We start from the raw sequence: 12,390 nt of genomic DNA, 5'->3' as shown, positions 1-12,390 counted from the left end.
CCTTAACGAGCTCGGTCTCGGAACGAATTAAACTCCTAAGTCAAGGCCCCACTGTATATGTAGATTGAGTAGTTTTTCTGAGACTTGCTTTTTTGCTTAGTATTATGTTCATGATTTTTAGCCATGTTACCGTGTGTTACTGTGTGCAGATGGTTCACTCTTTTACTGCTCTATTCATTGCATAAATACATAATTATTTACTTATTCTATTGATAAAGTAATTTTCATTATCTACCATGCAAACTATGTGGTTATGCACTCCCGTGTTTGTATCTCCTGGCGCACACACACAAGAGTTTCCATTTTGTGTGCATCTTGATTGGAATTGCCGAGCTATGGGATATATATGAGCAATTTCAACTTGATTAGATGATGGAAAATTATCTTTTAGAGTAGTTGTGCTTATTTAGTCCTTCCAGTGGTACATAAGAGTTCTTGTTCTACATCCTTGTCAGCACTTGACCTTATAAGAATATTTTCACTTTTTGCCAATGTGGGAGGGAGGAAGGGCTATCTTCTTATGGTTTTAGTTTGCATTTCTTTGATTACTAATGAGGTTAAGCACCTTTTTATTTTAATTTATGTGTGTATTTACTTATGTATGTATGCATGTATGTATTCATTTTATTTATTTTTTTGGAGAGAGTAAGGGGGAGAGAGAGAGAGAGAGAGAGAAACATTGGTATGAGAGCCAAACATTTATTGGCTGCCCCCTGCACACCAGGGGATCGAGCCCGGAAGTCAGGCATGTGCCCTGACCAGGAATTGCACCACCAACATTTTAGTGCACAGGACGACATCCAAACAACTGAGCCACACTGGCCAGGGCGAGGTCAAGCATCTTTTAATGTTCATTAACCATTTATGTTTACTTTATGGCCAGCTCATTAATACATTTAAAATGTATTTTATCCAACACTTTTAGTTGTTTCCATTGGGTCCAGAGTATCCAGTCTGTCACACTGTTTGAATAGAAGTCAGATCTTCTTTTTAAGCTAGGTGGTTTTTTTCAAATTTAAAGTGTAACATATATTTAGAAAAAGAATAAAATAAATTGGAAGAAACTAAAGAGGGAATTAGTAAAGATAAAAGCTAAAATTAATGAAATATAAACCAAACAATAGTAGAAAGAGTAACAAAATCTAAATGTTAATTTTTGAAAACATCTTAATGTAGTTTTAAGCTTTAATAATTTCTTAAATGTAAACAAAATGAGATTTTAAAAATATTACTTGAAAACATACTTTCTTTACACTAAACTTAGTTTTGTGCATTTTGAATATTAAATTTTTAATGTGCGAACACTTACGTGTACACACACATATATACATTGATATATATGCTGTACACACCTGTGAGATTTATTACAAGAATTGGCATTTTGATTGTGGGGGCTGGCTAAGCAAGTAAAAAATTAGTAGGCCTAGCAGTCAGAATGGGAAGGTCACAGAATAGGCAGGCTGGATAGAATTCAAAGACATGGGCCACAGCTATTGTCTGCAGGTGCTCAGGAAGGAACATCACCAGCGGGAGGGACTCCATGGGCAGCTGTCCACAGAAGGAATGCCTTCTCTTTCTGGGGGAAGCCTCTGGCCTGCTTTCAATGACTTTCAACTGGTTCAATCAGGCCCACCCTGATTATCCAGGATAATGTGTCTTCCCTAAATTAAACTGATTAGAAACTTTGACTGTATTTGTAAGATACCTTAACAGCAACATCTAGATTATATTTGATAGAAAACGGGATTATAGCCTATCCAAGATGACACACCAAAAAAGGTATCACATTCTGATTCAAGATGGTAAAACTTGACCTGAAATTTACACGAGTGAATACTTTAGAATAGCTAAGAAAATTGTGTAAAGAAACAATTGTAAGGAGGGACTTTCTTACTAAATATAAAAATAGAACCATAAATCAGTATTATATTGACTAGAGTAGTAGAACAGGTGGAAAATTCAGAAACAGAGCTCAAGATATATTTGAGAATTTAAAACTAAACCCTAAGCTAAACTAATTTCAATTTAATGGGGAAAGGGTAGATTATCTAATAAATGATATGGATACAACTGCTTTCTGTATGGAACAAAATAAAATGGGACTTCTATCTCACACCATATACAAAATTAAATTTCAGCTGTATTAAAGCAAGGACGCTCAACTGGGAGTGGTCCTGGAAGTCTGGGGTTTATTAGAGTGACTACATGGTTCTCTGGCATTTAGTGGTCAAAGGCCAAGAATATTAAAAGTACTCCCATTGAGAAACATTATTTTAAAGATGCAAATATTTTTAAAAATATTAAATTTTTTGTAAGAAAATCTAAAAGATCACATGTATGTAAAGAGGTTTTCACAGAAGAGCAGATCTAGCTGTCCTGTAATCATGAAAAAACTCTCAAATTCACTAGTAGTTAGGGAAATAAAAACTAATAAGGAAACATCACTTTATACCCATCAGGCTTACAAAAATTAAAAAGAACATTTGTTGCTATCTTTCTTGATGTTCTGTATCTGCTTTTTGTAGCTTTTATTCAGTTCTGTCACTTTTTTTTTTTAACTTTTGTCACCGTGTTGTCTTTTTGTATTAGTCTTTTTCTGATTAGCTCCTCTTAACACAGTGTTGTGTTGTAAAGTGTGGGTTCTATCTTTGACACTTAGTTGCTTCATCTTGCCCAAGGTCACCAGCTGAAATGAAAAGTGTTAACTGACTCTAAGAAGTCTTCTAGCCCTATGTTTGTGAAGTAGTTTTTACATGCTGCTTTTTATTTTTAAAATATGTATGTATGTATGTATGTATGTATGTATGTATGTGCCCTGACCGGAGATTGAGCCCTCAACCTTGGCTTATTGGGATGATGCTCTAACCAACTCAGCTATCTGGCCAGGGCTTTACTTGCTGCATTTTTTTTGTTTTGGGTTTCTTGTGTGTGTTTTTTGTTGTTGTTGTTAATCCTCACATGAGCATATTTTTCCATTGATTGTTAGAGAGGGTAGGAGGGAGGGGAAGAGACAGAGAGGGAGAAACATCGATGTGAGAGAGACACATTGTTTGGTTGCTTCCCTCAGGCAACTGCGGTAATGCCCTTGACCAGAATTGAACCCACAACCCTTCAGTCTGCAGGCTGATGCTCTATCCACTGACCCAAACCAGCTAGGGCTACCTGCTGCTTTTTAATGAACTTTTCTTCCTCAGGAACGTTTGGATGAAGCAAATGCTGCATTGGATTCAGCATCAAGACTCACAGAGCAATTAGATTTAAAGGAAGAACAAATTGAACAACTTAAAAAACAAAGTAAGTTTTTTCCACTTTTCCTTTTTTTCTTTTTCCTACAAACTAGTATTGAATCAATTGTAACATTCCCCTGTGCATTGGTACAGTTGAGTGAGACCAACTTCCTTTGGTGGGTGACTTCCATTTCCATCTCCCATTAACCAGTTTGCTTACGTTTGAGTATGGTCCTGTGAAATCAGACTCATAAATTGGCCCTGGCTGTCCAGTTAGTTTTCCTTGGTATTGAGGCAGTCCAGTTGTGTGGGCTTGATTGACCCTGTTGACCATCAAGGGGATTAATTTGATTTACCTGATTTTTGTTTATGACTTCTCCCTAATCAGTCTGTGTTCATCCTACTTAAAGCCATCTGATGTGTTAGAGAGTGCAATATCATCAAGTAAAAGTAACTTTTTGTGTAATGAATGGGCATAAATAGCTTTTTAGGATTATAGATGGTGCTTTACATAACGGCCACTCATGTATTTTTTGATGCTTGTAAGGTTTCTCATAAGCCTTGTCAGTTCACTAAGTTGAGTCCTGTGCTTAGGATTATGATTTGGGTCTCAGAAAATCAGGTGGTTCTTAAGTGCTTTGTTGAATCTAACCTCTGACAAGGATGGCAGGTCCTCATTTAATCTCTGATTTAAGGGTCCCCAGGAAGTTGAAGCTATTCTAGGGCTGCATTTAGTAGGTAACAATGTAAGATTGTCTAAAGGTGATAAAGGAATCAGAAATGCAGCAACTTTAGTGCCTGGGTTAGTCATAGTAGCACCAAAGCACATAATTAGCTTTATCCTTGGCCAGAGTTCATGTACCACCTAAAATAAAATAGAAATTAGAAACAGGCAGAACTAGGAGATGGCACAGCAGAGATGCTATCAGACAACAGAAACAGCGACGTGAAGGCTAAGGAGGCAAGCAGACAAGAACCTCTGAAACATGGATACCAAAGGACAAGCCAGGGTAGGTGGGCCTAAATCCAGCAAGAGTCGGAGATAAGAGATTTTTAGGAATACAAAAATAATAAGGTGGATCAAGTGAGGCAATTCCTCTCGAGATAACTTCATTTGGAGGCAGATTACTGGCCAACTAAAAGTCCTCCGTTTACTTTGTAGGGCTTGGCTAGCCTGGGAATTGTAATTGTCTTAGAGGACCTGGAAACTGGCAGCAAGCACACAGTTTTATATTGAGTACCATGGATATTTTATATAACATTTACTGTATATTACGTCTTATTTCTTTTACTCTTCACAGCAACTTTAAAGTAGGTAGTATTAGTTCCATTTTATAAGTTAAAGAAGCTGAAATTTGAACTCTGATGTTTTACCTTTGGCCAAAGTTCATGTTCTTTTCATGTTACATCTTTCTTCCTGTCAGGAAAATGGCTTTTTATAGACTGACTTATATTTGTTCTGTATATCTCCATCTCCTTTGAGGAAGGGCAGTATCCTCTCTGTTGTACCCTCAATGTTGAAATGGTTGCTCTTATCTGGAGACAGTATTTATTGGGAAAATTAGGTTGAAGGCTACTAGTGCAGCCACAGCATTATCTGGAAGACATGAGCAACTCAGAGGGGACACACTGGCACCCAAGGGATTAGCCAGAGAATTGCTATCTTAGGGTAGGGCTGACTAATGGAGGTGAAAAGCAGTATTCTGAACCACCTCCTTGGTCTGTGACAGCTCAGTGTTGTATGTCATGCTATTAGAATGTCTGAAGCCACATCCCCTTTTAGACATCTACCTGAGTTATTCTTATCAGAGGTGATAAATATTAGAATTCCTGCACTGCTTAGTACGTATTCAGGCACCCATTTAAGCTCTCAATAGTAGTAGAATATTTTCAGATTTTGGTTATAAATGACAAGGCTTAAATGGCCTACGTCCCTATTCATGTAAAAAAAATTACAATTAATATTCATTGTAAATGTGAAGTAGCTTTGGACTTATTTTGTGGAGTCAATATTAGCTGTAGAAAAAGCCCTAATTATGCTTATACAACTGATATTTGAAAGGGCAGGCAAAAGGCCAGTACTGCATAGACAGGAAGTAGGGAGTAGAGAGAGTTCTCTTATGCCTTTAAGCTATTCTTGCCATTTACAATCTCCTTAGTGTTCTGTTTTCTTTTATTACCTAAGTGCTTGATATTGCTTTTATATCTCTAAACCCAAATGTGATTTTATTTTCTCAAAGCTATACTCTTGATTTGATAATATAAATAAAACTTTGATTGGCTTGGTTGTTTCAAAAGAATCATTGTATATTTTCTTTCATAGATCATTAAGTACCTTAAATGCTGATTGATGTTGTAATACTGTACTTTATTTTTAACACAAAACTTGGCCAGACAGCAAAAATATTTGCCAGGAGAAACAATTTTGAAAAGGACAGATTGGCTTTTGTTGCAAGAAAGTACATAGAGACTTGAATCGTAGAGGCAAAGTATTGTTTTATTTCTAAGCATATGTGGACTGATGATTAGTTGATATGCAGTTTCAACATTTAAACAATATTAGGAAACTCATTTTAAAAAGTGATTTTTTATTCAAAATGCTGATTATGTCATTGCTACCAGAAATGAGATGATTCAGTCTGGTCAAACATGAAAAGGGAGCTATTGTATACAATACCAGGATTAAAACAGTAATTGGTGATGATTTCTATCATTCTTAGAATACATAATTGTTAGTGCCAGGTACGTGTAACTGCTTGTGAGTTCAGGCTCTGGGTGGAAAGTATGAAGATGCCTTATGCGGCATTAAATACTTAATGACAACCAACTACTTGGCTTCATTTTTGATGCTGTGTGAGAGACTAGATAGGATTCCTTTTTTCATCGAAGTGACACAGAGCATAGATACACCATAGGTTCATAATTTCAGACAGTGGTGCCCAACAGTGCTCCTAACACAGTGCATGTTTAGTTCCTCAAGAATCCCATTAAGGGGCAGGAACTGGGAAGGAACTTGAGCAGAGCCCCAAACCCTGGGCTTTCACCTTGACAGTGTGAGAACTTCTCTCTTGTCCCCCACCCCTAAGGGAAAGTAACAGTGAAAGAAAACCCTAAGATGATAGCGGCGCTGCTGTACTTTAATAGATAATGTTGGCTCGTGGAAGATTTAGTGCTTTCCTTCCTTTTAGAAACTATTCTTTCAACATTTTACCTGAAAGTATTCAAGTATTCTTTTTCCTCTCCTCTCCTCTCCTCTCCTCTCCTCTCCTCTCCTCTCCTCTCCTCTCCTCTCCTCTCCTCTCCCTCCCCTCCCCTCCCCTCCCCTCCCCTCCCCTCCCCTCCCCTCCCCTCCCCTCCCCTCCCCTCCCCTCCCCTCCCCTCCCCTCCCCTCCCCTCCCCTCCCCTCCCCTCCCCTCCCCTCCCCTCCCCTCTCCTTTTTATCCCTCCCTCCCTCCCTCTCTTCCTTCCTTCCTTCCTTCCTTCCTTTTTTCCTTCTTCTTCTTCTTTTTTTTTTTTTGTTGTTAATCCTCACCCAAGGATATTTTTCCATTGATTTTAGAGAGTATGGAAGGGAGGACAAAAACAGAGAGAGAGAGAAACATTGATGTGAGAGAGACACATCAATTGGTTGCCTCCCACACACGCCCCTAACTGGGGCAGGGATCAAGCCTGCAACCAAGGTACATGCTTTTGAATGGAATTGAACCTGGGGTCAGCGCTCTATCCACTGAGCCAAACTGGCCAGGGCTGAAAGTATTCTTTTTCAATATACAGTTGGTCCTTGGGTTACATCAGAGATCCGATCCTATCGTGACGTAACGCGATTTTCGCCGTATGTCGGAACCCATCTACCTGAGCACCTACGTCACTCATATGGAGCACACACACAGCAGTAATGAGGTGAAACAGTAAAAAAAAAATTTAAAAGAAAGATAATTCCTGACCTTTACTTGTGGTAAATAAATAATAAAAAACATAAAGCACATATGTACATACGTTGAAATGATGGAACTTTTTTTTTATAAATGGAGATGGTGATGTAACCACTAAACGACGTACGTCGAGTCCAACGTAACCCAAGGACCGTCTGTAGTTCCAAAGACTTATTTCACATGTCATCTTATTTTTTATTGATTTTTTTTAATGAAACAGGTAAGTCAGTGTCATTCATTAATTATTCTGAGTTGATCAGAGTTCATAATTTCCATGGAATTGGTATTCATGGGAAAACACTCACCTATGGAAACCTAGACTACAGTGGAACCATTGAAAGATGTGTTATCTTGCTGTGTTTATGGCCAGCTTGGACATTTTTCTTTTCCTTCTTTCACATCTTGTTCTTTACCATCATTCTTAAAATAAATTCCTGCTTAAATGAAGATGATGGAATAAAATTGAAATGGAAAGAACAAAATAGTTTTTGTTTTAATAACTAATTATGCAAAAGGGTGGTGAGTTTAGTGGTACACAAAGAAAAGTAAGTTTTCATAAACAGTGCCAGTTTAGATTCTACATTGGTAAAATCTTTTAGCCTATCTACTAGTCTATACCCATATTTTAAAGGGATCCAGAACACTGCTTTTGGTGTGTGTGTGTGTGTGTGTGTGTGTGTGTGTGTGTGTTTTAGGGAATGTTTGGTCACTGCTTTTTAAAAAAGTCTTCTGTGAATTGAGAATGGAAAATTTTCTTAGAGTGTTTTTTTAAAGAAAATCTAGAAGAATGTAAAAATGAGACCCAGTAAACCTGCTTTAGTATGAAGTATAAAAACATGAGTTAAAACTACAAATATAAGAGAAGTTTACAATATTTTTTTATGGAACTACGTTTTGGGTGCTGGATGGTAGAGTTTTTATTTTATATAAAGACATTCCGTTTTCCAAGACATGATTTATATAAGAAAACATATAATGTCCTGTTGAACATAGGCCAAATACATTCCCAGACGCTTTGTTACCCAAACCTTTTGAGGGATTTCTTTATAGATGTTTTTGGCAGAAGTGGTGATTTTAGAGGAAACATATAAGAAATACCAGATGCAGTTTTCTGAATTGCCATAAATGGTTAAAAAGTTATTTGTGACGATATAAACATCTGGGTATATACTACACAATGCCAAAATTTTAGTTGAGAAAAAAGTTTATATCGGTTAGATAAATAATTAAGCCCTTTTCAATTTAATGGTTATATTTTTGCATGTGTTTTATTAATTCTTATAAAGGAAAAAGTTAATTATGTAGAGATGAGTGTTTTGAATTAATGTTTTGTGTATTTTCCCTCATATGGATGAATAATTCAGAACATAAATCACTTATTCCTTTTGTTCAGTGTTCTGTTCTTCCCAGATAGTCTCCCCTCCCAGAGAAAAATCACTCATTTATTAATAAAAAATTCATTGTTTTCTGTTGTGTACCAAGCACTAAAATAGGCACTAGAGATACAAAGATAAGGGACAAGGGTCCTACCTTCACAAAGTTTACTGTCAGGCAAGAAGGGGAAGGCTACATGTAATCACATACAGGCAACAAATTGTTTACAAAGGAAGGAGCAATCCATTCTGCTTGGTAATAGTGGTATGAAAGGCTAGGAAAGACTAGTGAAGGGTGTACTTGACCTCACTTGAATGATGAATAGGTATAGCTAAGCCAACAGGGAGTTGGGGAAGAACATTCTTTTTCTTAAATATATTTTTATTGATTTCAGAGAGGAAGGGAGATGGAGAGAGAGATAGAAACATCAGTGATCATTGATGTTTCTATGATGAGAGAGAATCATTGATCAGCTGCCTCCTGCACCCCCCCTACCCCCCACTTGGGATTGAGCCCACAACCCAGGCATATGCCCTTGACCGGAATTGAATCCATGACCCTTCAGTCCTCAGGGTCTGTGAACAGCCAACGCTCTATTCACTGAGCCAAACAGGTTAGGGCGGGGGAAGAACATGCTAGACAGAGGGAGGAATTCATGTGAAGCTATGTGACATAATCTGGAAACTGGCTGAAGATCTGGTGAACTGGTAATGACTAAAGGAGTGAGTGTGTGTGTGTGTGTGTGTGTGTGTGTGTGTGTGTGTGGTGTGTGCTAGTGGACAGAGGTGGAAGTGGGTTGCAATGTGAAGAAATAATCTTAAGTTTGGATCACAAACACAAATTGTAAACTGAGGCCTAAATTATGATAGGAAAGAGCAAATAGGACTGAGACTATGGTGAATTGGAGAGTTTCTTAGAGGGGGCAGGAAATGCTCAGCTCCACTCAGCTGTTGCCTTGCAGGAATGTGGGCCCAGTGTTGGTAGATCTTCAGCTCTTTCAAGAGACACTGGGAATGTAGACTTTAATGTGAAATATTTCACTTTTTTATTGTGACACCTATTTCAGTTTTTTCTAAAAACCCTGTGTGGGCTGAACATAACCTTTTGGAGTCAGAGTTACTCTGTACTGATTTGCAACAGGGAGCTTTCAGGAATGAGGTGAGGTCCAGTCTGCAGCTTAGAAAGCCTTTTGTCATTGGTATATTTTCTATAGTGATAGTGATATTCAGTAAGTGGCAAAATTATTATAATGACTTTACTTTTCTTTGACAAAATTGCCTTCCTTTTTGGGGGACATAGCTGGGCTATGTGAAGCTTTACAAATTAAATATAATTTGACTCACATTAAAAAATGTTTTGATATGGAAAGTACAGTACAAAATATCAGATTTCATACTGAAGGATTATAGAGAGAATAAATTTGATTTGTTCACATTAAAAATTTATATAAAATATCTTTCAAATGCACATAGTAACTCTAATTTAACTGTACAAATAATCCAGAAGACCTCGATTTTGCTATTTCAGTTAAATTACTGATTCTGATCTAGTAATAATTATAATTATGGAAAAAGAAAATATTCAGCATGTACTCTACCCCTTAAAATTCTTCTGATATGGTTGAAAGAATTGAGTTAAAAGACAAAGCAAATCTGTTTTCAAATATAAATAAATTATAAAATGCCCTTTATTTTTTTTCTTTTTAATCCTCACTGGAGGACACGCTTTAGAGAGAGATTGGGGTGGGGTGGGAGGAGAGAAACATCAATCAGTTATCCTCTGTATACACCCCTACTGAGGATTGAACCCACAACCCAAGTATGTGCCCTGACAAGGAATCAAACCGTCCATCTTTCAGTGCGTGGGATTGACGCTTCAACCAACTGAGCCACTCCGGCCAAGCTTTTAAAAATCTGATTTGGTGCTATAATGAAAATGATCTTGTATAAGTTGAAATTCTACTTATACACCCCACCCCACCCCAATCTCTCTCTAAAGCATGTCCTCCAGTGAGGATTAAAAAGAAAAAAAAAAAAAGGGCATTTTATAATTTATTTATATTTGAAGACAGATTTGCTTTGTCTTTTAACTCAATTCTTTCAACCATATCAGACAGAATTTTAAGGGGTAATGAAAAAGTATCTAATTTCTAGCTTTTGCTTTGATTATATTTAATTAAATGAAGAGGCTAAATTTCCTTATATCAGCTTTAATGTATTAGATGTAAATTTATTTTTTAGGTAGCCAGTGCAAGTAAGACACAAGACCCAGTTTATTTACTGAAATATCTATAAGTAGAATCATCTTTTTAACATTTTTCTTCTTTTGATTCCTTTGCCTTGGTTTATAAAGATGACAAGGCAAAATGGAGGGAAAATATCAATGTTAATGTTAACCAAAGTGATATATATTATTGATATTGGTTAGGGCTAGATGGAGAGATGATATTTTAAGAAATCAGATAAATGAGTACTAATGCTTTATATATAGCACTTTTCTGTTTAGAAAAGTCACATTTAATCACTCAGACTCTCTAAAAATCCTCGGAGATAAACATGTTCTTTTTATAAAATAGGCAACAAACTCTGACCCTGGTGACAGAACCATGATTCATACCCAAGTCTTGTGACAGGACCATAATTCATATGCAGGTCTTCTGACGCTTAAGTCCTGCTCCAACCACCATTCTCTTCTTAGTCAGGTGACTGTTAAAACACTGACTTGAGTCTAGTCCAAGAGAGCTTAGTCATGAGTAGCCAAATAACTTTGTGACTTAATTTTATGATGTTCTCTGAAGACAGTGTTACTAATCATAAATAAAATGTAAAGTTATGATGTGCTAATCTGTTGTAGTCAATTGCATTTTGTGTTCAGTTTTGATTTTAAATCAAGTGGTGAAGGTCATGGTGCCATCTCTAGGCATTACCGAGAAGAGGCTCTGATGTGGCAGGTTTTAGGGTGTCATCTTTTCAGAGTAACTCTCCCCTAAACTAGACTAAATCTCAGACTAAAACTAGACTATTGCTCAACCTGAAAGTGTACCTACTGCCTTCCCTCTCCCTCTCTCCCTCTCCCTCTCTCTCTCTCTCTCTCTCTCTCTCTCTCTCTCTCTCTCTCTGTCTTTAACTTCCAAAGTATTTTTTTGGCATGTATTTCACAGGGATATTGTATTTGGCTAAAAACCCATTTCTGAATAACCATGTTTTTGCCTGCCCATATAAATACAGTTCTGATTTCAAATTGTGGTTTGAGTTAGTGTTCAGTTTTTGTGGAGAAATATTCAGAGTCTCTGATGGGAGGAGATCAGGGTGCCTGGAGAGAAAGACAGTCTGTAGGGACCTTTGAAGTCTGTGCTTTTCTAAACCTTTCCTAGTTCATACCAGCCTTCCAGCCTCTTCCCCCAAATTCTGAAGTTTTTATCTGGACTCAAATATCAGAACACATTTAAACTACTGCTTGGATTTGAAACAGCCCTGTGATGCCTTCGAGGAGATGCAGCTATCAGTTCTCCATCACATTAGCTCAGGACTAGCTTGGATTCTGATAGTGAGTGTAAGAAATGTTTACCCTGATATTTTGGCTTTAAGGACGCTTTGACCCTACCTTTCAGAACACAGATTTTTTATCAATTTTATAACAACATTAATGAATTTTCATTAAAATTTTTTTGACAAACTCTAAAACAAATTTCTTGATCAGTTTTTCATAGGACAAACTTATATTTTTCTAATTTACCTTAGTAAAGTCATTTTTATCAGAATCCGCTCTTTGCTTTGTGAATTTTACTCTGAGTATGTCTATCATTCAGTTTTATCTTTTATTTTTAAATAAGAGACAGTATGTATAGTGGTTATATC

The 12,390-nt window shown here is 37.0% G+C and overlaps 1 protein-coding gene across 8 annotated transcripts in view; it reads left to right on the top strand.

The window, feature by feature from the left end:
• TRIP11 (thyroid hormone receptor interactor 11) overlaps positions 1 to 12,390 on the top strand; it is a 65,436-nt gene that overhangs the window by 39,409 nt on the left and 13,637 nt on the right. For all 8 annotated transcript variants that reach the window (XR_004968574.1, XR_004968579.1, XM_036315741.1 and 5 more), the window contains one exon: positions 3,195 to 3,294. Coding sequence is in view for 6 of the 8 variants with exons in the window: in XM_036315741.1 (XP_036171634.1) it covers positions 3,195 to 3,294 (100 nt within the window). In the remaining 2 variants the exon portion in view is untranslated. Of the gene's footprint in view, positions 1 to 3,194; positions 3,295 to 12,390 lie in introns of those variants that run through there.

This window comes from Myotis myotis, unplaced genomic scaffold, assembly GCF_014108235.1.
Source record: "Myotis myotis isolate mMyoMyo1 unplaced genomic scaffold, mMyoMyo1.p scaffold_m19_p_1, whole genome shotgun sequence".
In the NCBI taxonomy this organism is placed as follows: Eukaryota; Metazoa; Chordata; class Mammalia; order Chiroptera; family Vespertilionidae; genus Myotis; species Myotis myotis.
The sequence above is the reverse complement of the archived record's forward strand: the minus strand, read 5'-3'. Positions and strand labels throughout refer to the sequence as shown.